Source organism: Neoarius graeffei, chromosome 5 (genome assembly GCF_027579695.1).
Source record: "Neoarius graeffei isolate fNeoGra1 chromosome 5, fNeoGra1.pri, whole genome shotgun sequence".
Lineage (NCBI taxonomy): Eukaryota > Metazoa > Chordata > Actinopteri > Siluriformes > Ariidae > Neoarius > Neoarius graeffei.
Window position 1 is genome coordinate 12435891 of NC_083573.1, and position 25828 is coordinate 12461718.

The 25828-nt window shown below is 40.6% G+C and overlaps 1 protein-coding gene across 2 annotated transcripts; it reads left to right on the forward strand.

The window, feature by feature from the left end:
• LOC132886515 (C-C chemokine receptor type 5-like) lies at positions 1 to 25750 on the forward strand. Of its 2 annotated transcripts, none has more exons than XM_060921221.1 (4): positions 1 to 87; positions 446 to 509; positions 7806 to 7850; positions 21136 to 25750. In XM_060921221.1, exons 1-4 carry the CDS (start codon positions 78 to 80, stop codon positions 22151 to 22153), a joined length of 1137 nt encoding a protein of 378 aa, XP_060777204.1. In that variant the 5' UTR covers positions 1 to 77; the 3' UTR covers positions 22154 to 25750. The 2 variants fall into 2 exon arrangements, with proteins under 2 accessions (XP_060777204.1, XP_060777205.1); XM_060921222.1 differs by lacking the exons at positions 1 to 87; positions 446 to 509 and adding exons at positions 7051 to 7283; positions 7442 to 7614.
• The last annotated feature ends 78 nt before the right edge of the window (positions 25751 to 25828 follow it).

A 25828-nucleotide genomic window follows, 5' to 3' on the forward strand; every position in this document is an offset into this window, starting at 1 on the left:
TGTCAAAAATTGTTTATAATTGTATGCGTTTCCTCTCAGGTTTTTGAACCACAAAAGTACTCCCAAACACAAACCTGATGATGAAAGGTAAGTCCTAATTTTTATACAAGAAGTAATGTATCTTTAAATTGTTGATGTTATTATCCCAGAGCATTTGCTTTGGTGGACATGTAGCAGAAAGCACTAAACATGTAATGTGATTAATAACAAAATCTCTTCTTTATAAATCTTACAGTTCCCCCTACTACTAAATGTTACACAGAACTCTATTGTAGCCTGGATCATGAACATAGTAATTTTATTAATTTTATCATGTTTCAGAGATAGACCAGGACATTCAGCCACAAATCAGTCTAGACAGGTATTAAGGCAGACTGTGGCAGCCTGATGTTTCTTGCTTTCAGTGTTGTGTTGTTTCAGACATTTTAAATTGTTTTTCTGATAGTAATATCTGATACTGAGGATCTGGATCCACCTGAAACAAATCCAGACAAGACTTCTTGCGACAGGTAAGTTTAAAAAAAAAAAAAAAAAAGGGACTCACTTAATTTTACTTCATTGATTACATAGGAAAGAAATGTGTTTGTAAGATGTTTTCACATGGAAATGGTAATTTCCCAACAGTAAATACACAGACCTGTATGCACCAGATATTGAGGAAGAGGACGAGAAGCTGGCTGCAGCCAATGTGAAAAATTTACAACACACAGCAATGTAAACTGACAGCTATTAACTGGGACATTCCAGTTTTTTGTTTGTTTGTTTTTCCCCACTGTACAATGTACACCCACTGTACAGCTGTGGGTGACAGATTCAGACACTTATGGCCCTTTTCCACTACCCTTTTTCAGCTCACTTCAGCTCGCTTCAGCTCACTTCAGCCCGACACGGCTCGCGTTTCGACTACCAAAAACCAGCACGATTCAGCTCGCTTCAGCCCTGCTTAGCCCCTAAAACTCGCACCGTTTTGGAGTAGGGCTGAAGCGAGCCAAACCGTGCCGAGTGAGGCTGGGGGCGTGAGCAGACACTCCCCTGTGCACTGATTGGTGAGGAGGAGTGTCCTCACATGCCCACACACGCCCCGCGAGCACGCTGGGATCTGTAAACACCGCAAACCCGGAAGGAGAAGAATTACGAATTACGAGAATTTCTGAAGCCTTATGCGCCTCGCCTCATCTATACGCTCTTGCCAGTATCTGTCCGCGTTGTCGGTGACAACAAGCCACAGCACCAAGACCAGCAACACTAATGACTCCATGTCCTCCATGTTTATTGTTTACTATTCGGGTCATGAGACTACCGCTTAAAAGCTCACTGATGTCACTGTTTGCGCTGCTTAACAACATCACCTGACGTCCACCCACTTTCGCTAACTCCACCCAATGTGTCCACCCACTTCCAGCCAGCACGGTTCAGCGCGGTTGTAGTCGAAATGCAACTCCAACAGCCCCGCTCAGCTCGACTCAGCACGGCACGGCTCAGCCCGGCTCAGCCGCGTTTGTAGTGGAAAAGCGGCATTAGTGTTCAAACAGAGACAGCAATGTTCCATTCCAAATCAGATGACAGAGCTCACCACTGTCTGGTTCCATAGTTGGTCAAGATGCATTTTCCCTTTTCCCTGATGTTTCCAACTGATTCTGGTACCTTTTCACCAAAGGTTATGTTAATAAACAACAAAAATTCAGATATTGCCTTTTAATTATTTCTGTGATAGACTGGTCATGAGATTTTCCCAATCCATTTTAAAGTGCATATCACAGGTAAATTCAGGAGCAAGATCAATGTAATTCTCCTATTTTATATTAAACTTTGGTCAAATATCTGTAACATTCTGCATTCTCTGCAATTTGTTGCCTTGCGCAATACCAGAAAAATTCAGTTGAAATCAAGCCATTTGAGGCGAATTGGTCTGCCTCTGAAAAAACTTGGCATTTGGATTTCCTGAGAAACGTTGATTTTCATGACGTCGCATACGGGACGCCTCCTTCTGAATCCTACGTTTGTTGGTTTGTTTATGAGAAAATGACCTGGTGGTTTTCTGCAAATTTATTCAACGTTATCACTTAATTATTAAAATGGTTAACAGATGTATCATAGGAGGGTGTAGCAACACCAATCTTGATGGGATTAGTACTCATTGTTTTCCAAAAGACCAGACAATGAGAGAGAAATGGGAGCGCTTGGTCTACACAGGCTGTGCACTTAAACCATGCAAAGCTCACGCAGCCTGCACAGATAACATCACGATTCTGGCTCCAGACTCCCTTGGGATTTTTCCAGATGCATTTTGTTATTTTATTTTTTTCTACTGTAGACAGATGGCCTTGTGCAAAATTACCCTTCTGGATGAGTGTGTAACACACATGCAAACTCCTCACCTTTCGGCGAAATTCGCCGTTTTGGTCCCAAAATAGGTCACTTATGTGAATTGTGTAGATCCGAAGAGTTTTTTTTTTTTTTTGGGGGGGGGTAGGCAGGCTACAACGTTATTGTTGCCAAACATTTCACTTACAAGGTTACAGCCAATCGAGATAAACAGTTACTAACACGCGCTTCTTTTCCATTGGAGCTCTGATCAGCTGGTGCGCAACCCACTGCTGGTTGCCAGTCCTTGCTTCCGAATATTCCACAGATTCAGACCGCAAAGTCACCTTTTTATAGAGAGATCTGGCAACCTCATCTCGCGACTGGATCTGAACATACCAATGGAACAGTTTCCAGTGCGCTCGGGGGTGAATAACCATGGGCGGATCTACCGGGGTGGCATAGGGTGGCAAATGCCACTCTAAAAGAAAGCCTTGCCACTCCTGCTGCCACCCCAGTTGGCAGCGACGAATTCAAAGAAAAATTACGGCCAATTTGATATTTACATGCGCAGATTTCCAATGTCTGACTGCGGCGAATGCAGCACGAGATAACGCCAGAGATTGGTTGTTTTGGAAAATTGAGAGGCGCGAAGTGAGGGAGCCAGGAGTCGCGAGGAAAGGAGACACGGGAGGACAGAGGTAAAAGCTGATTAACTATCTATCAAGAAATGAAATTATAATGAATGAACAGTGCTAGCATAGTTGCGATGCTGATTTTGAGAGGATAAAAATCAGGTTGGAGAACATTATTTAGCTTTCTATACATGTAAGGCCAAAAAAAAAAGTGTGTTTCCGGTAACCCGACCGATCGAGAATTTCCGCGTCGAAATTGCCGACCATAAAGTTTTTATTACAAATTTCCCTCGATATTTTAGTGTAAGCGGCATTTGTCATAATTTTTTTGTTTCAACATATTCAAGTTGTGAAAGAAACGATAAAAAGTAAAATGTTTCGCCACTTCTATCAGCCCTCCTGCGAGCCGAGCCGCCATTTTGAATCCTCATTCAAGGCTGTAATGCAAATTGCTTCCTCTTCAATATACAAGTGCACTTCCATGGCAGAAAAAACACTACGTTTTGCCGCCTATGTAGTCCCCTATTTATACAAATAGGAGTCATTCAGGATTCAGCCATGTTTTTGCTTGGTGTTTTTGCTCGACCCAAGTTCTACAGTAGGCTAGGCCGTCTGCTTTTAATGGAAGTAGCCTAGCCTAGGACGTTAAACCATATTTTCACGTTATTTCTTGATAAGGTGTTTTCACGTTATTACATGAAAATATCATGAAATAACGTGATAATTTCGTATCATGAAATAACGCAATAATTTTGTATCATGAAATTACATGATGTTATATTACATGATAAATATATTGTAAAAACGTGATAACTTTGTTAAAATCAATACTATGTTAAAACATTAGCTGAAATTTTAGTTCTAACAGCCACAGAAAACATAGCACAGCGGGGTCACAGGGAGTCTCTTGACTCTGGAAAAAAAGGGTGTTTTTCTTTCTATGTTAGACTTGCTGGGTAATCATAACCCTATCATTAAAAAAAGACTTGAACAACAAGCTAAAAATGCAAAATACACAAGTAAAACAATACAGAATGAAATACTTGAGTGCTTGGCTACAATGGTCAAAGAGGAAATCATCCAGGAAGTTAAAACGAGCAAGCAGTTTTCAGTTATTGTTGATGAAACTAAAGATGTTCAGAAAAAAGAGCAAATGTCATTTGTTCTGAGATATTTTTACAACAGTGTGGTTCATGAAAGCTTTCTGGAGTTTGAAGTGGCAGAACACCTGGATGCCACCGCCTTAAGTGATAAGATTATTTGCTTCCTTGAGAAACATGAACTGGAGTACAAGAAAAACCTTGTAGGACAGGGCTACGATGGTGCAGCAGTGAAGCATGGGGCACATGCAGGTGTTCAAGCAAAAATAAAAGAAGTAGCCAAACATGCCTTCAGATAGCAAACACACTTTTTGTGTCTCTGTGTACTATCCAGTTCTGGATAACATGATTGGAGAAATATTTTCTAACACGAATTGTAACATTATGCAGGGTGTCCAGGCACTAAATCCATCAAGTCCAACTTTTTTGAGAGAGGAGGCTGTTCTGCTATTGGCTGAAGCTTATGATTCAAATATTGAGGATCTTAAACATGAGTTACATCAGACGAGGAGAGTACTAGACAGAAAAAAGGGGGAACAGGAGAGTCCTACCACTCTCATGGAGTTCACTCAGTTTTTGGACCCATACCAAGATGTTTTTTTTTTTTAGTTGTTCAGGTTGTGTAAAATAGCGGTTGTCTTGCCTGTGAGCAGTGCATCCTGTGAACGAAGTTTTTCATCTCTCAGGCTCATAAAGACTTATTTGCGGTCGACTATGACAGAAAAAGAGACTATCAAGTTTGGCTGGCCTCAGCATTGAATCAAAGCGCACAAAAGCATTAGATCTTGATAAATTTCTGAAGCGTTTTGCTGAGCAACATGGAAATTGCCGCATTCAGCTGTTGTAGGCATGACAAGTTCATGTTATGCTCACTGGTGAGCCTTTACAAAGCGTGAGAAAAAAAAACTATAAAATGTGACACTGGTGTAAATGGTTTAAATCATGCTGAACTTGAAGCAGTGTTGTTATTGTTGTTTTTTAGTGTCTGTTCTTTTGCATATACAGTATAAAACTGTCCAGAAACGGTATAGACCTCATCTGAGAATGTGTTCTTCGTGAACAATAAAAGCATGAGATTAAGTTTGTCTGTATGAGTTTGTAAATGGCAGCCCGTGCCCTTTTGTAGTGTGTACATACTATTTGTCGTCTAACTGTGATTAAATTCAGTATATATACATGTCTGTAATACGTTGCCACCCCTCAAAAATTCCTGCCCCCCTCTTGCCACCCCATAAATATTTTTTCTAGATCCGCCCCTGATTTCACATAGGTGATGTCTTTAAGAAAATTGACAGACAGGGATTGGCCAGGTGTGTCCTCTGGGGTAGGTCTGTTAGATAGCACAGGCAGCAATATGTACCATTTTGTAAATAGCCCACTGTGTTGTACACAGGGGTGAAAAAGTGCATTTTCAAATGTACATGATTTTCAGGCTAGAAAATCTTACTTATATAGCATCAAATTACAACATGGTCATCTCTTGGCATACATCAAAAATAAAAATAAAAAATATGCAGGCAGAAAACTCAGCAACATAACCATCAGCATGCTACATATAGTTCAGTCCCATTGAGTGGTAGGTTCTTCTTATAAACCTGCATGCTCTCCTCTCACACCCTCGAGAATTAAGCTCCCAGAGCAAATTAATCATATCGTCTCTCTTCACTCAAAGATTGTACTTTTGCTTGAGTACCTGCCACATCGTACTGCAGCCATACAGTTGTCCAGGTCCACAAAGTTCCAATCCGATGGCATTAATTATGGTGTTTGCAGAGGAATAATCCTTTCTGCAGTACAACCTGGCTTCTTTGACTACTTTTAAGAGTCTTCAAGCTGATGATTACACTGTGTAAACTTGACATCATATCCAGGATTACAGTACATCATAAGAGTGGCCCTCATTAAAATATTGTATGTCATGGTGAGGCATAGGGCGGCACGGTGGTGTAGTGGTTAGTGCTGTCGCCTCACAGCAAGAAGGTCTGGGTTCGAGCCCCATGGCCGGCGAGGGCCTTTCTGTGCGGAGTTTGCATGTTCTCCCCGTGTCCGCGTGGGTTTCCTCCGGGTGCTCCGGTTTCCCCCACAGTCCAAAGACATGCAGGTTAGGTTAACTGGTGACTCTAAATTGACCGTAGGTGTGAATGTGAGTGTGAATGTTTGTCTGTGTCTATGTGTCAGCCCTGTGATGACCTGGCGACTTGTCCAGGGTGTACCCCGCCTTTCGCCCGTAGTCAGCTGGGATAGGCTCCAGCTTGCCCGCGACCCTGTAGAACAAGATAAAGCGGCTAAAGATAATGAGATGAGATGGTGAGGCATATCTGGTCCTTCTGTCTGGTCCGTGTCGTTCAAAAATTCTAGAGACTGTCCACACAAAAAGCAAAGCCGTGTTAAGTGGTTCATGTGGTTTCCACAAAAGGGGCAAAGTATCTTTCGGTCACAGTTGACTTTCCTTCACCATAAACTCCATAGAAGACAACACGAATTGACCACTCACTCCATTACATCCCAGTCACCGTACTTCCAGGTCGCTTGTGGCATTTGTTACATTCCCCTTCCGTGAAGATTTTCGCTTGTAAATTTGTTTGTTTCGGAGCTGGTAAAAGTGTTCCACCACTTGCAAATTTGTCTCAGCACTCGTAAAACTGTTTCACATCTTGTCAATTTGTTTTCGAAGATGTAAATTTGTTTTGACCTTGGTAAAAGTCTTTTGCAAATGGAATTTTGTTTTATAAAATGTGAAAGTGTTTCACACACAGTTTCACAGTTTGTAATTTTGTTTTGCACTTCTCGGCTACCGTAAATCACATTATTTATTCAAATCACATATTTACATCACTATTATTGAAAATGATTCAACACCGTCTGACTGCTTGTATTTGTTACACACTAAGCCACTTTATTTTTTTATTCAATGCTGAAATGTTGGAACATTCAGTTTACCAATTCTGAGAAAAAAAATTATCTAATATCTCATTACCACAAGCCTTCCTGAGAATCAGCAAGCTTGATACATTGAAACATAACCACAACCTCAGTGCTGCTGCATACAAGAGCATTAGCTGTTTGCTGGGCAGCCTAATGGGCAAACGTCACTTACGGCTCCATAGAGCCCTAGAGTCATGTCATCACAAAAAGAAAAAAAAAGAAGAAGAAGAAGAAGTATGCAAACCAGAGACCTCAGACATTAGTATCTCATTTCAGTTTTGACTTTGAGCAGCAAAGAACAAGTCTATGATTTAATTTTGTAAGTATGTGGCAGAAGTGTTGTTCCAGATAACTGTGTCTATTATTCGAATTAGTTATTATTTGCTGTGCAAATGTTGCTTGTTGTGCATTATTATTTTATTAATTGCTGAATGCGATAATCTTGAGCTCTGTGCCTTCTCTGGTTTGTGTTCACAGCTAAAACGCACATGCAGACTCTGCAGTTCAGCAGTTTACTAATGCATAATTTTTGAGCTGGCAATTAACATTACAGGTGGTTTGCCAAGCTTTTCGGTTTGTAGGACTGTTTAGTACTGAATGTCAGTGATGTTGAACAGCACTAGTGGCCTTTGGGTGGTCACAACACCCAGGTGAGGACATATTACATTCCAAATAGCAAAGGCAGTCAAATGTACTTTTCAAGCAAATCAGGTGTTCTGTGCTTATTCAAAATACAATATAATATTGCATTTATATTATAATATTACAATATATTATTACAATGTTGTATTCAAATATATTGCATGTAAATTGTAATTTTATTGCTTTTTGTGCCCTACAGTGTTCTATCAAGTGTCAGTTACTCCGAGATGACTAGTAAGCAAAGGTGAGCTATACGATATCTAAAATGTCCTCATGAAAACAAATAATTAGTTCTGCTCTTGATCTAAAACATAAGAAAAACTTTATTTCCTTCACAATAACATATCACACATGATTTGCACATTTTCATCAATTAAAATTATTTTTGTAATAATGCAGGTGTGGATATAAACAGGGCATTGCATTATTTATATAATGGCGCAATATTTAATAAATTAAATGAACTGATATTCACAGTGATGAAATTATTGCATGAACCTAGTGTGAATCATTTTAATATAAAAAAAAGGCAAACAGTTTGCTTGAAGGATACCTACACTGGCGCTGCAAAACATATTCATACTGTAAGTACCATGCTTATCTGTATTAAAGCCATTCTAAAGGATTTCTGTATATTTCAGTATGCAATATAAAATAAAAGAAAGGATGGAAAGCATTGAAATGAGCATCTAATAGGAATGAAACTTCATTCCTATTAGATGCTCATTTCAATGCTTTCCATCCTTTCTTTTATTGGCAATATTTTTGCTGCATAAATAATCCAAGTTGTAAGTTCTCATATCACAACAAATGTGGTTTAATTCAACAATATATTTCCAATCCTGGCGGCACGGTGGTGTGGTGGTTAGCGCTGTCACCTCACAGCAAGAAGGTCCGGGTTCGAGCCCCATGGCCGACGAGGGCCTTTCTGTGCGGAGTTTGCATGTTCTCCCCGTGTCCACGTGGGTTTCCTCCAGGTGCTCCGGTTTCCCCCACAGTCCAAAGACATGCAGGTTAGGTTAACTGGTGACCCTAAATTGAGCGTAGGTGTGAATGTGAGTGTGAATGGTTGTCTGTGTCTGTGTGTCAGCCCTGTGATGACCTGGCGACTTGTCCAGGGTGTACCCCGCCTTTCGCCCGTAGTCAGCTGGGATAGGCTCCAGCTTGCCTGCGACCCTGTAGAACAGGATAAAGCAGCTAGAGATAATGAGATGAGATTTCCAATCCTTATTATTCTGTAGCTGACAGAATAGCACTTAATCCACCTCATACTAATTATATTGCACGATATATTTTATGTATTATGTATTTTTTATGTTTTATCCATTATATTATTGTATTTACAAACCCCGTTTCCAATGAAGTTGGGAAATTATCCAAAATGCAATAAAAACAAAAATCTGTGACTTGTTAATTCATGTGAACCTTTATTTAACTAAGAAACATGTAAAGAAAAGACTTTCAATAGTTTTACTTACAAACTTAATTGTATTTTGTAAATATACCCAATCACAATGCTTTCACCTGTGACCAGTTAACTTGCTTATTGTGGAATCTTCCAAAATGGTGTTATTTGAATATCCTATGAATTTTTCAGTCTTATTTTGCCTCTGTCCCAACTTTTTATCCCCCGCTGGCCAAAAGGCCCAAAGGGGGATTATGTCATGGTGATGTCCATCTATCCGTCCATCCCAGGAAGGGTACTCACATTCTCAAATTAACTCCTCTCACAATTTTTGGAGGAATTTCACAAAACTTGACAGGATTCTTTGTTATATGTTGGTGATATGAAAATTACAATTTTGTTCAATTCAGTCGCATTTTACCAGAGTTATGGTATAGTTGCCAGCGGGGGATATTGTGCTCTCAGAGCACTCTTGTTTTATATGTGTTGCAGGCATCAAATTTGAAATTTGTGAATATTGACAAAATACAGTTAAGTTTGGTCAGACTATTGAAAATCTTTTCTTTGTACTTTTGTCAGATAAATAAAGGTTTGTGTCAATAAACAAAATCACAGATTTTTGTTTTTATTGCATTTTGGAAGACATCCCAACTTTTCTGGAAATGGGCTAAGTTAAAATAATTTTTTTTTTTAAAAAGGCTAAGACTCTATTTGAAGGGTACCTACATAAGGCCTTCACTGCACATTTATTAGCAATGCAAAAACCTTTATGAAAGCAATTCTGAAGATGACAGTCACATTTGCATTTTTAACATTTGTTATGAACTACTATGTATATCTTGTACAGCTTTCTCAAGTAATAACTTGCAAGATAAAAGTTATCCATTTGCATTGTCAATACTCATAATTCGACCCAAAATGATTAAAAAAAGCTCTCTGCTTTATTCTTCATGAAAATCTGCAGAAAATTGTCACCTCATGTTTTAAGTTAAGCCTTTTCTAAATTCCCTATTGTTGCTTTATAAAAGATGCATACGTAGGTCAAGAATTTGTTAGAAAGGCCACATAGTTCTGTATCGCAGGACCCGCAGAAAAGTGTACATGTTTCCTGTGTTTATCTGCTTCATGAATGTATTCACCCAATACCAAAGTGATGGAATTTACTGAAAGGGATGTGGTAGAAAGATTAGATGTGCTGCAGATACCGTATATGCCCCCATGCTGTTTTTACTTGATGATAATCTATTGTCATTTATTGGCTTTAAATCTTATTTTAAAGACTTTAAGTGAACAAATTGAATTTTATATAAAAGATTGTTTTGGGCAAAGCTAAATGTTAGCGATTGTGCCTCCTGATAGTTATCTGTTTGTGAACAACTAGTCAGGCTTGTGAGTCAGGTTGGAGAGATGCTTTTGTCTCTTGCGCTTTTCGTTCAGATTATACAAATTTCCTGTACCGGTATGTGGTTCAAACCTCTGAAGTTGCCTAATTTTTTGTTGATGAGAAGCAGCTAAGATGAAGTTTTCAGAAGAGTACAGACCACTGCATTTCAACACAAGCACTGATGTTTAAGAACAACAACAACAACCACCAGAAATCAGGGATAGAAAATAACACATATAATAGGAATTTGGAATGTTTCCATTATATTGCTGCATAAGTAGTCTTCGTTAATGATCACATTAAACACTGCACACTCGGTTTAACAGTACAGCTTCCTCCCCATTATTTGTCAGCTTATTTCTGTGATTTCGTGATCAAGCGCTTACACAGCTTAAAGTAGCCACTAACTATTAAATCAAGGTCATGAAATTGTGAAGTATGCATGAGATATAATATACAGTGGTGCTTGAAAGTTTGTGAACCCTTTAGAATTTGCTATATTTCTGCATAAATATGACCTAAAACATCATCAGATTTTCACACAAGTCCTAAAAGTAGATAAAGAGAACCCAGTTAAACAAATGAGACAAAAATATTATACTTGATCATTTATTTATTGAGGAAAATGATCCAATATTACATATCTGTGAGTGGCAAAAGTATGTGAACCTTTGCTTTCAGTATCTGGTGTGACCCCCTTGTGCAGCAATAACTGCAACTAAACGTTTCTGGTAACTGTTGATCAGTCCTGCACACCGGCTTGGAGGAATTTTAGCCCATTCCTCCATACAGAACAGCTTCAACTCTGGGATGTTGGTAGGTTTCCTTACATGAACTGCTCGCTTCAGGTCCTTCCACAACATTTTGATTGGATTAAGCTCAGGACTTTGACTTGGCCATTCCAAAACATTAACTTTATTCTTCTTTAACCATTCTTTGGTAGAACGACTTGTGTGCTTCGGGTCATTGTCTTGCTGCATGACCCACCTTTTCTTGAAATTCAGTTCATGGACAGATGTCCTGACATTTTCCTTTAGAATTCACTGGTATAATTCAGAACTCATTGTTCCATCAATGATGGCAAGCCGTCCTGGCCCAGATGCAGCAAAACAGTCAAGTCAAGTTTATTTGTATAGCACTTTTAACAATAAACATTGTCGCAAAGCAGCTTTACAGAATTTGAACGACTTAAAATATGAGCTAATTTTATCCCTAATCTATCCCCAATGAGCAAGCCTGTGGCGACAGTGGCAAGGAAAAACTCCCACAGACAACATGAGGAAGAAACCTCGAGAGGAACCGGACTCAAAAGGGAACCCATCCTCATTTGGGCAACAACAGACAACATGACTATAGCATTAACAGTCCTAACATAAAGTCAGCTTAGTTGATGCTATAAACCCCCCACTGACGGAAACCCGAGCGCAAAACCGTCCACAACAACCGTAGTCCCAAAGTCAGCAAGTCCAACTGCAGCCCTAAAGTTAGCAAGTCAACTGCAGTCCCCAGCCACAAAAGCACCACTACAAGAGTCCAGAGCATCCTCCAGGTGCGACCCCCAACTGTCCACATGGGGCCGCCCTCCACAGGAGCGATGCGATGAGACTCCAACCAGACACAGGGCACCAGGATGGATCAGGCAGGTCCGAGGAGCAGAAGAGGTCAGCATCTCAATCCCAGGACCGACATGTAACTCAGAGGGACAGATTTGGGAGGAGGGAGAGAGAGAGAGAGAGAGAGAGAGAAACACAGGTTGTTAGATATGCCCAACATCACCTGAATAAGTAGGAACAGTATACATATTGCACTGAGTGCAAGCAGGGACTCTGGCAACTAACTATGACAGCATAACTAAAAGGGGAGAGCCAGAAGGTAACACAGGCATGAGGGAGCCCCGGGACATAAAGCAGCCAGCCACTACACCATCAACAAACTCGAGTGAGCAAGTAAGTGGGGGACTGACAGCATCCATACATCCCAGTTGACCAAAACACTCCATGTCTGAGGACCCTCCAGGTGTTTACCTCAAACACCATTAACAAAAGGCTTGACTAAACAGATATGTTTTCAGCCTAGACTTAAACGCTGAGACTCTGTCTGATTCCCAAACTTGGAAAGCTGTTCCATAACTGTGGGGCTTTGTAAGAAAAGGCTCTGCCCCCTGATGTAGCCTTCACTATACAAGGTAGCAGCAGATAGCCTGCATCTTTTGATCCAAGTAGGCGTGGCAGGTCCTAGAGGACCAGAAGTTCACTCAGGTACTGTGGTGTGAGACCATTCAGTGCTTTAAAGGTCAACAGTAGTACTTTATAATCAATACAAAATTTGATTGGGAGCCAATGCAGTGTGGATAAGACAGGGGTGATGTGGTCATATGTTCTAGTTCTAGTAAGGACTCTTGCTGCTGCATTTTGAACTAACTGGAGCTTGTTTATGCACTTATTGGAACATCCAGACAGTAAGGCATTACAATAATCCAACCTGGAGGTAAAAAAAGCATGAATTAGTTTTTCCGCGTCATGTAGTAACATTACATTTCTTATCTTAGCACTATTTCTGAGATGAAAGAAAACTATCTGGGTAATGTTATCAATGTAAGTTTCGAATGAAAGACTGGGGTCAATAATCGCTCTGAGGTCTTTTACTGCTGCACGTGAAGAAACAGAAAGGCCATCCAGAGTTACTGTGGAATCAGAAAACTTACTTCTAGCTACATGTGGTCCTAGTACAAGTACTTCAGTCTTGTCAGAGTTAAGCAGAAGGAAATTAATAAGCATCCAGTGTCTAATGTCCTTTACACACTCCTCAATTCTATTAAGCTGGTGTCTCTCATCAGGTTTTGCAGAAACACACAACTGTGTGTCATCAGCATAACAGTGGAAACTAATACAATGTGTACGAATAATATCACCCAGAGGTAACATATATAAAGAAAAAAGCAGTGGACCCAAGACAGGGCCTTGTGGAACACCAAACTTTACCTCAGTATGTCTAGAAATATCACCATTTACATCAACATACTGATAGCGATCAGTTAAATAAGAGCTGAGCCAGGAGAGGGCTGTTCCCTTAACTCCCACAACATTTTCTAGTCTATCCAGAAGAATGGAATGATCAATGGTATCAAATGCTGCACTAAGGTCAAGCAACACAAGCAGCGAGACACAGCCCTGATCAGACAGCAACAGTAGGTCGTTTACTACTTTAATCAGAGCTGTCTCTGTGCTATGATGAGGTCTAAATCCTGACTGATACATTTCATGGATGTTATTCCTATGTAAATATAAGCATAACTGCTGTGCAGGGGTGAAAGTAACTTTTATTTCTTGCCAGTACTATTATTTTGAGTCATAGTGTGCGCGCACAACACGCCCGAAAAATACACCTAATTATTTATTATTGTCTGCTTATCAAGCATTCACTAGGACTTCTTATCACTCAGTAGTACTAGTATAGTACTTTTTTATCACACTATCACTCTTTCATCCACCTGTATCAGTTTTTGATTATAAATAAATTGCAAACACATCATTTCAACAACACAAACATTTTAATAACATTTTTTTAGCTGAACAGTTGAAAACTAACTTTTCATTTTGGACATTGGACACAGAACAGTGTAACAGAACAGAAAAGTGAAAGTTTTTAGGTAAAACACTTAAAATAAATTCCAAAGAGGCTTGAACGTTTGAGAAAGTGTGTGCGTTCTACAGTAAATGCGTGTGTTCTCAGTGCGTGTGCCATGCATTGGTAGCCTATTTACTCTGCTCGCTCCAACCAGACAGTAATCTAGAATCTTTGCCCCAACTTACACTTCTCATCTCATCTCATTATCTCTAGCCGCTTTATCCTGTTCTACAGGGTCGCAGGCAAGCTGGAGCCTATCCCAGCTGACTACGGGCGAAAGACGGGGTACACCCTGGACAAGTCGCCAGGTCATCACAGGGCTGACACATAGACACAGACAACCATTCACACTCACATTCACACCTACGGTCAATTTAGAGTCACCAGTTAACCTAACCTGCATGTCTTTGGACTGTGGGAGAAACCGGAGCACCCGGAGGAAACCCACGGGGAGAACATGCAAACTCCACACAGAAAGGCCCTCGCCGGCCATGGGGCTCAAACCCGGACCTTCTTGCTGTGAGGCGACAGTGCTAACCACTACACCACCGTGCCGCCCCCAACTTCCACTTGATTTACGAATTCTGATCAAAGTAATTTTTAAATATCCTATCATGAAACATTAACATGTTTCTTTATATGCCTTTTTATTTGGGAGACTTTGCAACTAACGTCTGTCTGCTAAAACACTGATTACCAGCTGCGCATGTTATAGCACAAAATCTGGTTAAGCCGTACGCGCGCTGTAGCTCGCTCGTTGTTTGTCCAGCGAAACACTGCACACATAATAGAATATTGAAACATTAACATATGTTTCTGTATATATTGCTTTTATTTGGGTGACAAACGTCTGTCTACTAAAACACTTTGGATACCAGCTGCGCACGTTGGCGCAATATGGTTAAGCAGTGGGCTACGCGCACTATCTCGCATGTTGTCTGTCGAGTGAAACACGGAAGGAATTCACTTCAGACATAACTCAGAAACAGGTCAGAACGAGTTATATGCAATGTATATTGAGGAAAACGTGTTGCTTTTGGTAAATTGACGTTAGCAGGTGTGTTGTTATGCTGAAAGTGCATTTTTTTTCAGAGACAGTATATTTTTCTTTCCGGTGTGGCCAAATCTTTTAGTGTTGTGCCGGACCGGCCAGGACCGGCTTACTTTCACCCCTGCTGCTGTGCCACAGCTTTTTCAAGGATCTTGGAGATAAAGGGGAGGTTTGATATTGGCCGATAATTGGACAGCTGACAGGGATCAAGGTCAGGTTTTTTAATCAGGGGTTTGATAACTGCTAGTTTCAGGATTTGGGTACATAGCCAATCGTAAGAGAAGAATTTGTTATTTTTAGAAGCGGTTTAATTACTTCAGGTATTATCTGTTTGAATAGACGTGTAGGTAAGGGATCTAGTACACAAGTTAAGGCTTTTGTTGCCAAGATTAATGAAAGTAATTCAGTTTCTCTTAGGGGAGGAAAACATTCTAATTGATGATCTAATACAGTTATATTGTTAACTACAGGGTCACTTACATTGTCTGACCTTAAATTAGTTGTTTGAATTTTTTGTCGGATATTCTCAATTTTGTCATTAAAAAAATTCATGAAATCATTGCTACTACATACTACAGGTGTGCATGTGTCTATAGTGGACTTATTCCTGGTTAATTTTGCTACAGTATTAAATAGGAATCTAGGATTATTTTTGTTATCTTCTATTAGGGAGGAGAGATATGTTGATCTCGCAGCACTAAGAGCTTTTCTATACTTCAGGAAGCTCTCCTCCATGCTAATTTGAACGCTACCAATTTTGTTTGACACCATTTACGTTCCAATTTTTGAGTGGTCTGTTTTAATGTGCGAGTGTCATCATTATACCAGGGTGCTAATTTTTTGTCTCTGACCATTTTCCTTTTAAGAGGAGCTACATTATCTAAAGTATGGCGGAACGTTGACTCTAAGCATTCAGTTGCCTGATCAAGTTCTGCGGGAGCTGACAGTGACCCAATCAAAGTTGATAACTCTGGGAGATCATTTATAAAGCTCTGTGCAGTAGTTGACGTGAATGTACATTTAATACAGAAGCATGGTGAGGTGCATATATTATTACTCAGACATATTTTGAATGAGATGAGATAATGATCTGAGATAACTTCAGACTGTGGAAGTATGACTATATGTTCTACATTTAACCTGAATGTTAGTATTAGATCAAGGGTGTGACCACCATTATGGGTCAGTCCTATGACATTCTGATTAATCCCTACTGAATCTTAAATGGCCACAAACGCTGTTTTCAAATTAAGGGTCTTCTGGGTTATCGAAGTGAATATTAAAATCTCTGACAACTAAAGCTTTGTCTAAGGAAATAACCAGATCTGAGATAAAATCTGCAAATTCAGAAAGAAACTCAGAATATCGCCCCGGGGGCCTGTCAATAATAAGTAACGGAATTAACTGGGTAGACCTATTTTTCAAGGCTACATACATTATATTAGTATGAAGAACTTCGAATGTATTAAATTTATAGCCAGGTTTTGTGTTACACCTAGATAATCATTATAAATAACCGCACCTCCTCCTCCTTTGCCAGTTAGATGAGGCTGGTGTATATAACTGTATCCAGGAGGACTCACTTAATTTAATGCTATATATTCATTTGGCTTAATCCATGTTTCAGTTAAACACAGTACATTAAACTCCTGATCAGTAATGAGTTCATTAACCATTAGCGCTTTAGATGTCTCATCTCATCTCATTATCTCTAGCCGCTTTATCCTTCTACAGGGTCGCAGGCAAGCTGGAGCCTATCCCAGCTGACTACGGGCGAAAGGCAGGGTACACCCTGGACAAGTCGCCAGGTCATCACAGGGCTGACACATAGACATAGACAACCATTCACACTCACATTCACACCTACGGTCAATTTAGAGTCACCAGTTAACCTAACCTGCATGTCTTTGGACTGTGGGGGAAACCGGAGCACCCGGAGGAAACCCACGCGGACACGGGGAGAACATGCAAACTCCACACAGAAAGGCCCTCGCCGGCCCCGGGGCTCGAACCCAGGACCTTCTTGCTGTGAGGCGACAGCGCTAACCACTACACCACCGTGCCGCCCGCTTTAGATGTAAGACATCTAATATTTAGTAATAGCCCCACCTTTAGATCAAGGTGCTGGCAGCAGCTGTACAGTCAGTATGATCTAATTTTATATTGATTAGGTTACTGAAACAAACTCTCTGAATATTTCTACCTTTTTGTTTAGCTCGGGGAACAGACACAGTTTCGATGTAGTGGACCCTGAGTGATGACTCTGTGCAGCTAGCAGACAGTTGGTTTAGCCTGTTCATCTGCTCCCTGGCCTTGGCTCTGGATTGTCAGAAATTAACTAGACCTGTTCTGAGACTATGACCTATGCTGCAGGAAATGAGAGCAGTGGGATGGATACCGTCCCGCCCTAACAGGCCAGCAGTGCCCTCAAAATTAGCCCAATTATCTATAAAGCCCACACTGTTTTCAGAGCACCACCTGGACAACCAGAAGTTCAGCAACCATAACCTGCTGTAAGCTACATCGCCACGCCGCATTGGGATGGGGCCAGAGCATACTAAAGCATCGGACATTGCCTTCGCTAATTTAAACACCCCTACAAAGTTACTCTTCGTAACCTCAGACTGACAAAGGCGTATATCATTAGCTCCTGCATGGATAACTATCTTTGAGAACCTGTGCTTGCCTAGGACCCTAAGATTACCTGCTATGTCTGGTACCCTGGCTCCCAGTATAGATTCAAGATTCAAGATGTTTATTTGTCATATACACAATAACAGACACAGCGGTTTATTATTGGGTAATGAAATTCTTATTTTGCAACTACCCAACCAAAACTATGCTTACTAATATAAAAAGAAATATATATAAAATATGAAATATAAAATATAAAGTGCATATGCAATGCAAAATGTACAAGTAGAATGAAAATAAACGAAAATAAACAATTAAAAAAACAATATGCAAACATGGAGGTAGATATAATGTGCAATGTCTTGTGCAAAATTGCAAATATAGAGGTAGATGGTGATTGTAATCCATGGTTCAAAAGCCTGATGGAAATATAGAGGTAGATGGTGATTATAATCCGTGGTTCAAAAGCCTGATGGCCTGGGGGTAAAAACTGTTTGTCAGTCTACTAGTCCTTGTACACACCTGACTAAAGCTGCTGGTGCCCCTAAAGGCTGAGCTAATTTCACGTGCCGTATGATAGAGTCCCCTATAACCAGAGCTCTTTCAGGTTTCTCAGCGGGTGCATCACTAAGGAGAGCAAACCTGTTCGACACATGACACGGAGAGGAGTGGTGCTCCTGTGGGTGAGCCTCAGCGGTAGCTTTGGCTCTATGCTTATGCCGCCGAGTCGTCACCCATTCGCCCCACTGTGGTGCTAACTCCACCTAGGGCATCCAGACTTTCCCCTACAGAAACTACACTGTTCTCATTCTCACTGGCCTTCTCTAAAGCCTGGACATATGCTTCTAACACTGTAATCTTCTCCGTCAGAGAGCTAACTAATCTGCACTCATCACAAATAAAGCTATCGCTAGCGATGGAGGAAGAATGACTAAACATCCTGCACTCAGCACACTGAACAGGCTGAAGGTGTGCCATGTTGAAAGGATTCACATACCTTAATCAAAGATCTGTTGATATTAGAGCAGATCCGATGTGGATGGCCTCTGCTTGTGGTCTTTACACAGGAGGAGAAAAAAAGAAAGCTTCCAGTCTTGGCGTTCTTCCAAAAAAAGAGAGAGAAAAAAAAGGAAAGTGAAAATGGAAAGTACAAAAAGGAACGCGACAGGACAATAAAAATGAAGAGGATACTGGAAAATTATTTGTAGAAAAAGATGAGTAATTAACACCAACACTCACAGAAAAAAAGACTCATCGCAAACAACTCGGGAACCAGGAAGTGCATAGCATAGGCCCAAACAGGCTCAAACCATGATACTACCACCACCATGTTTCACAGATGGGATAAGGGTCTTATGCTGGAATGCAGTGTTTTCCTTTATCCAAACAGAACGCTTCTCATTTAAACCAAAAAGTTCTGTTTGGGTCTCATCCATCCACAAAACATTTTTCCCAATAGCCTTCTGGCTTGTTCACGTGATCTTTAGCAAACTGCAGACGAGCAGCAATGTTCTTTTTGGAGAGCAGTGGCTTTCTCCGTGCAACCCTGCCATGCACACCATTGTTGTTCAGTGTTCTCCTGATGGTGGACTCATGAACATTAACAACAGCCAATGTGAGAGAGGCCTTCAGTTGCTTAGAAGTTACCCTGGGGTCCTTTGTGACCTCACCAACTATTACACACCTTGCTCTTGGAGTGATCTTTGTTGGTCGACCACTCCTGGGTAGGGTAACAATGGCCTTGAATTACCTCCATTTGTACACAATCTGTCTGACTGTGGATTGGTGGAGTCCAAACTCTTTAGAGATGGTTTTGTAATGTTTTCCAGCCTGATGAGCATCAACAACACTTTTTCTGAGGTCCTCAGAAATCTCCTTTGTTCGTTCCATGATACACTTCCACAAACATGTGTTGTGAAAATCAGACTTTGATAGATCCCTGTTCTTGAAATAAAACAGGGTGCCCACTCACACCTGATTTGTCATCCCATTGACTGAAAACACCTGACTCTAATTTCACCTTCAAATTAACTGCTAATCCTAGAGTTTCACATACTTTTGCCACTCACAGATATGTAATATTGGATCATTTTCCTCAAGAAATAAATAACCTAGTATAATATTTTTGTCTCATTTGTTTCACTGGGTTCTCTTTAACTGGGCGGCACAGTGGTGTAGTGGTTAGCACGGTCGCCTCACAGCAAGAAGGTTCTGGGTTCGAGCCCAGTGGCCGGCAGGGGCCTTTTTGTGTGGAGTTTGCATGTTCTCCCCGTGTCTGCATGGGTTTCCTCCGGGTGCTCCCGTTTCCCCCACAGTCTAAAGACATGCGGTTAGGTTAATATGGGACGGCCTTGGGCTGAGGTGCCCTTGAGTGAGACACCTAACTCCCAACTGCTCCCCAGGCACTGTTAGCATGGCTGCCCACTGCTCTGGGTATGTATGTGTGCTCATTGCTCACGTGTGTGTGCATGTGTGTGTTCACTGCTTCAGATGGGTTAAATGCAGAGAGGAAATTTCACAAGTGTTTGATGAATAAAGTTGTGCTTTCTTTCTTTTGTCTACTTTTAGGACTTGTGTGAAAATCTGATGATGTTTTAGGTCATATTTATGCAGAAATATAGAAAATCCTAAAGGGTTCACAAACTTTCAAGCACCACTGTATTTTATCACATTTTAATTCCTCATTTTGAGTTGTGAAATTAATAAAACAATAAAGCCAACGTTTTGGTTAATTCAATGTGCTCTCCTTTAAAAAAAATAGGGGAAAAGGATAAGGTGTAAAAGTACTCCTCTGCTACATTTAACACTCACGCAAAACACTTAAATTACAGTAGTTCCTTGAGATAAGCAGTGTCTCTGACTTAAATGCTGTATCATCCAAAGTGCTCGGTGTAAAAGTCACTGTAAAGGGATGATAACCTTAATTAATTGTGTTATACAGTATTCCATAATGTCCTTGAATGGCATTCGATCGTTTCTGAGTGTATTTACAGCCCATTATATACATTTCAACTATGAAATACCAACCACACTGTGTTTTACTCAAGCTGCATACAGAACTTTCAGACATCTGAATCATACTTAAATCTGTAGTTATGTCTGAAATTTGAATAGCTAGCGGCTATAGTTTTAGTATAGCGGAAATGGTGATGAGACCGATAGACTTCCTGTTGTGACGTTACGGACGTCAAGGTCATTCACTCAGACCGCTACCTATATAAATCACTTTAATCGTAAAATTACTATATTAGATTTATTGTTTGCACTTAAAACTATTCCTGTGCCATTCTTGAGGTCTCAAGGCATTTATGAATGAAAGTGAGGCCATGGCTATGCTTTAAGTCAGAAGTTATGTCTGAAATCTGAATACATGTGTGCACAATTCTCCTGCAATTCTCATGTAGTAACCCTCTCCTTATTGTTTGCAGCGCAACAACCTTTGTTTACCCAAGTGTTGAGGAACCATGTGATTATGGACCCCATGCAAGCCGTTTTCTCCCAGTGCTCTACTCCCTGTTCTTCGTGGTGGGCTTCCTGGGAAATATGCTGGTGCTGTGGGTGATCCTGAGAGGTGCTCAGATGAAAAGCATGACTGACGTGTCTCTCCTTAACCTGGCCATTGCTGACCTCCTACTCATCTTTTCTCTCCCTTTCCTGGCTCACTATGCCCAAGGTCCCTGGGTTTTTGGTAATGCCATGTGCATGTTGGTCCTTGGTGTGTACTACATTGGATTTTATGCTGGCATTTTCTTTATTGTGCTGATGAGCATTGACAGATACTTGGCTATTGTCCATGCTGTGTTTGCCTTGAGAATCCGAACAAAGGCTAATGGGATTTTAGCGAGCATGGCGATTTGGATTATAGCGATTGCATCATCATTTCCTGAGCTACTGTATATTGGAGTTATAAATGGCTCAGAAAAAATTTGCAGTGCTTATCCAGTAGAAAATCACACAGTACACAATCATGCAAGAAGTGTAGCTTTCATTAAAATGAATGTTTTGGGCCTGCTAATTCCGCTGAGTATTGTGGGATTTTGCTACTCAATGGTACTGCGACAGCTTCAGACGGTTCGTAATTCCAAGAGACTGGCCATTCGTCTTGTTGTTGCGGTCATGGTAGTCTTCTTCTCCTGTTGGACACCATACAACATTGCAGCATTCCTCAAAGCACTGGAATTGTGGGAAATCCTGGCCACAAACTGTGAGTCAAGTAAAAGGATCCAGCTGATGCTGCAAGCCACTGAAGCTGTGGCATACTCGCACAGCTGCCTCAATCCATTCCTCTACGTGTTTGTGGGTGAAAAGTTCAGGAAGCACATCGCTAGGCTCCTCCTCCAGACACCATGCATCCATGTGCAGTGTATGAAGCGCTACGTGACCCGAGCTGCAGCCTCTGTGTATTCACAGACCACAAGTGTGGACGAACGCTTAGCTGGTCTCTGAGTGCTGGAGGAACATGAAATCTTATTGTACAACTCCACTTATAAATGCACATTAATTTTATATGTACTGGTGAAAATCACATGTGTATTTGCATGCTTTATATATTCCTGCATGTAGATAAATAAAGAACACCATAGTATGCCCCAAACTGTTCTTTTCGTTGGGGTGGTACCCATATGTATTATCCACCTATGTCATGAATGTTGTGTCTATAGTGAATATAGGGTATCTTTTTAATGTAGATTTTATATATAATTGAACTGTAATTGCATCTTTGAGTAAAACATGGATGATACCTGATTTAAATATGCCTACGTCTACAAAAGATTGTTGTTGATTGACTGAAGTGTTGTTTTTGCACATCGTCAGAAATCACCACCATAAATACTGGAGACAGTATAATACCATGTGACTGACTTTACAGTCTAAAATTGTGTCTGAAATCTCACAAATATATATTACTGATAGCTACTGAGTACTAATGCTAATCATTTTCCTCCTTCTGCTTCGTGTTTGAATTTTTAAAATGTCTGTCTTGAGTACCAGCCTTCTGAATTATTTACTTTCAAAGGTCGAGTCAGAGTTTTCTGCAGACACAGCTCCAACAATGGCAACAACCATGATGAAAGTGGAAAGTTTTAATGAGAAACATTGTGTTTAAAGCATATATGCAGAACCATGGCCTCACTTTTTGTTTATAAATGCCTTGAGACCTCAAGAATGGCACAGGAATAGTTTTAAGCATTAACAATAAATCTAATATTGTAATTTTTATGATTAAAGTGATTTATGTAGGTAGCGGTCTGAGTGAATGACCTTGATGTCTGTGACCTCACAGCAGGAAGTCTATCGGTCTCATCGCCATTTCCACTATACTAAAACACAGAGCTGACTGCAACTCTGATCCTCCTTTTTGAGCTAATTTATTGTCATGCCACGTAGATGTGTTGCTGGTGGGTGCAGCAACATGACAGAATGTGGATTTACGTTGCATTCATGGCCCAAGAATGTTCAAACTGCAAAGATTTGGACACGTTTTACGAGAAGTTCACGGGCACATTGGGCGCCTACAACATGGTCTCTTCTCTGCTCTGCATATTTTACTGAAGACTCATACGAGACCTCTGATCTGTTGAGGAGCGTTGGCTATAAGCTCATATTGAAAGAGGGTGCAGTACCAACAATTAAGGAAAAATAAAACTATGAGAAAAGGAAAGTAAGTTCAGTTGCACCAGTTCTCTGGGAGTGTGAGCCGAGGGTTGTTGCTAAAACCCAGGATGGAATGGGACATATTATTGCTCAGGCAGTGACCTCCCCGCGGTTGTTGCTAAAACCGGAGATGTCCCGTCCCGGGTTTTAGTAATTGCCTGAGCCAAACACTAATGGCAGAGTACTCAGTATGGAGAAAATAGAGAATGAGTGGACCAGCTGTCTGATTCCTCCACTGGATATGCTTGGCTCAGCAGCAATATCTCACCCTTACATGGAAAAAGCGAATGAATGGAGAACTGAACGAACAACTGAAAGTCAGATTGTTTCAAAACAATCAGCCACAAGATCGGCCTTCAAGAAGCAAGAACATAGACTGGTAAGCTGCGACACTCATTTGATACAAAAACAACAACACTTCTTGTTTACCTGCATTTAGATTAATCCATGCAACTTGTACTGTGTATTCAAGTTATCGGTATAAGATTATTTAATGTGCTTCAGAATGTGATTGTCTTCGTTCACCTGATTATTTAATTAGCCTTTTATGTTTTATCAGTGAAAATGCATGTATGTACATGTATGTTGCATAAGTTACTGTATAACTTATATACAGTAACTTGACCCTGTTGGGTTCTTCTGTCACATTCCACCGAAAAGTGCCCTACTGTTGGCGTCTTATTGGTGATGTACTATTTAACCCATAGCTGGAACCCAGGCAGTTGCTATCAGAATCAAAAGCACTTTATTGCCAGGTATGTTACACACATGAGGAATTTGACTCCGGTTCGACTTAGCTTTCATAGTACAGACAGAAAAAAAGTATAGGGGAAAAAAAAATACACACACACACACACAGAGTCTCACTGCAGTGAACTCCAGGGGGATAATCGCGTTTCTACAGAAACGGCCTTGAAGGCAGCGCTGGCTAGGAGAGCCAAGATAAGATTGGAATTTGTTTAGACGTGTCCTTTGTCGCTTAACCCGCTTGTTCATTCTGGCCACCAAAATGATCCATTTCTCTTTGCAAAGCCATCAACTTCTCCATGGTGTTATCAATGTTGCGACTCAAGTTCTACAGCCACAGTCTGATTGCCAACGGCTCTGCCCACCGCTTCAAATTCATGTCGGGCAGCTTTGTGGGGCTTTGAACAGCTGCCCCCGTTAACTGATTTCCTCGATACACCAGGGCAATGCCAAGTCCAATCAGCAAAAATCCTGTGATCATGGTTCCGAATAGGTAAATATCCTCAATGTCCTCCACGGAAAGAATCGCCAAGCACACCACACGCCACTTCTCCCAGGCATCCATGGTGTATCCGGCTGCAAACGTTCCGGCAGGACAGGCAGGTTCCCCCGAACCCCAGGCTTCTCATCGAGAAGATTGTGTCAATTGCATGAAGTGACCAGTTGATCAAATCCATAATTTCGATTCGGAGAACAGTGCAGGAAGGGTCTCTCAGACAAGACGAGTTCACAGAAGCAAAGCAGGAGAGAGGCTTGTCAGGAAGGGAGAGGAGACGAGAGATGAGAGGAAAAAACACCCACACATTTCGCTCCTATCAGGACCAGAATATGTAGGCATTAAAAAAAAACTCAGCGCAGCATTCCGTGAAGCACGGAGAAGAATTAACAACAATTACACAAAAACATAGAAAAACATAGAAAGTATGAGAGAGCAAAGTCCCGTGGCAGCCATCTGCGGCGCCATCTTGGATGGAAAGATTTTTTTTTTTTTTTGCTACCACTCTGGGTCAGAGTAGATCTGGGAGCAATGGTGATTAAGGGGTAACTCCACTTTTCCCAAATCTGGTGATTTCAGACAATAATACTGGAAATGTATATTTGTATGTATATTTCTGCAGAATGATGGAATATGCTTTGACAAATGTATGAAATGAAACAATGTGTATTTTATTTACTTATTTTATTTACTTTTTTTTTTTCTTGGGGTCAACTGGTGAAAGTTGTTTAAAAATATAAAGTCTGTGGAGATTTTAGTGGTTTTCTGCCTCGACTGTTGCAATATGATGTTCATGTTCTTATTTTTCCTTGTTTTATTCTTGATTTTTTTTGTTCCTCTATGAAAAAAAATCTCTCTTTATGCATCTTCTCATTCTCATGTATTTCATCAGAATATTTTTGAAGATATCACCAGATGAAAGATTGCATCTGCAATTTTCTTTTGTTGTTGCCAAGGCAGGTGCAGATACAAGTTGTGGCATTGCTACCATATAATCAATATTTTGTGATTTAAAAGTGCATCTTCTTACTCCCTTCATTTCTGTTTATTAAATTTACAGCATACTGAAGAGAAGTTGTTAATTTTGCAAGTTCACAAAGTGAGAAGGGTGTGGTTTGAAATAAAATTTGCATTTATCTCCAAAATCTAGTTTCTTCCATAAATGTTACAGAACTTACAGAAAATTTCACCATATCAACAATTATATGTTATCATTGATATTA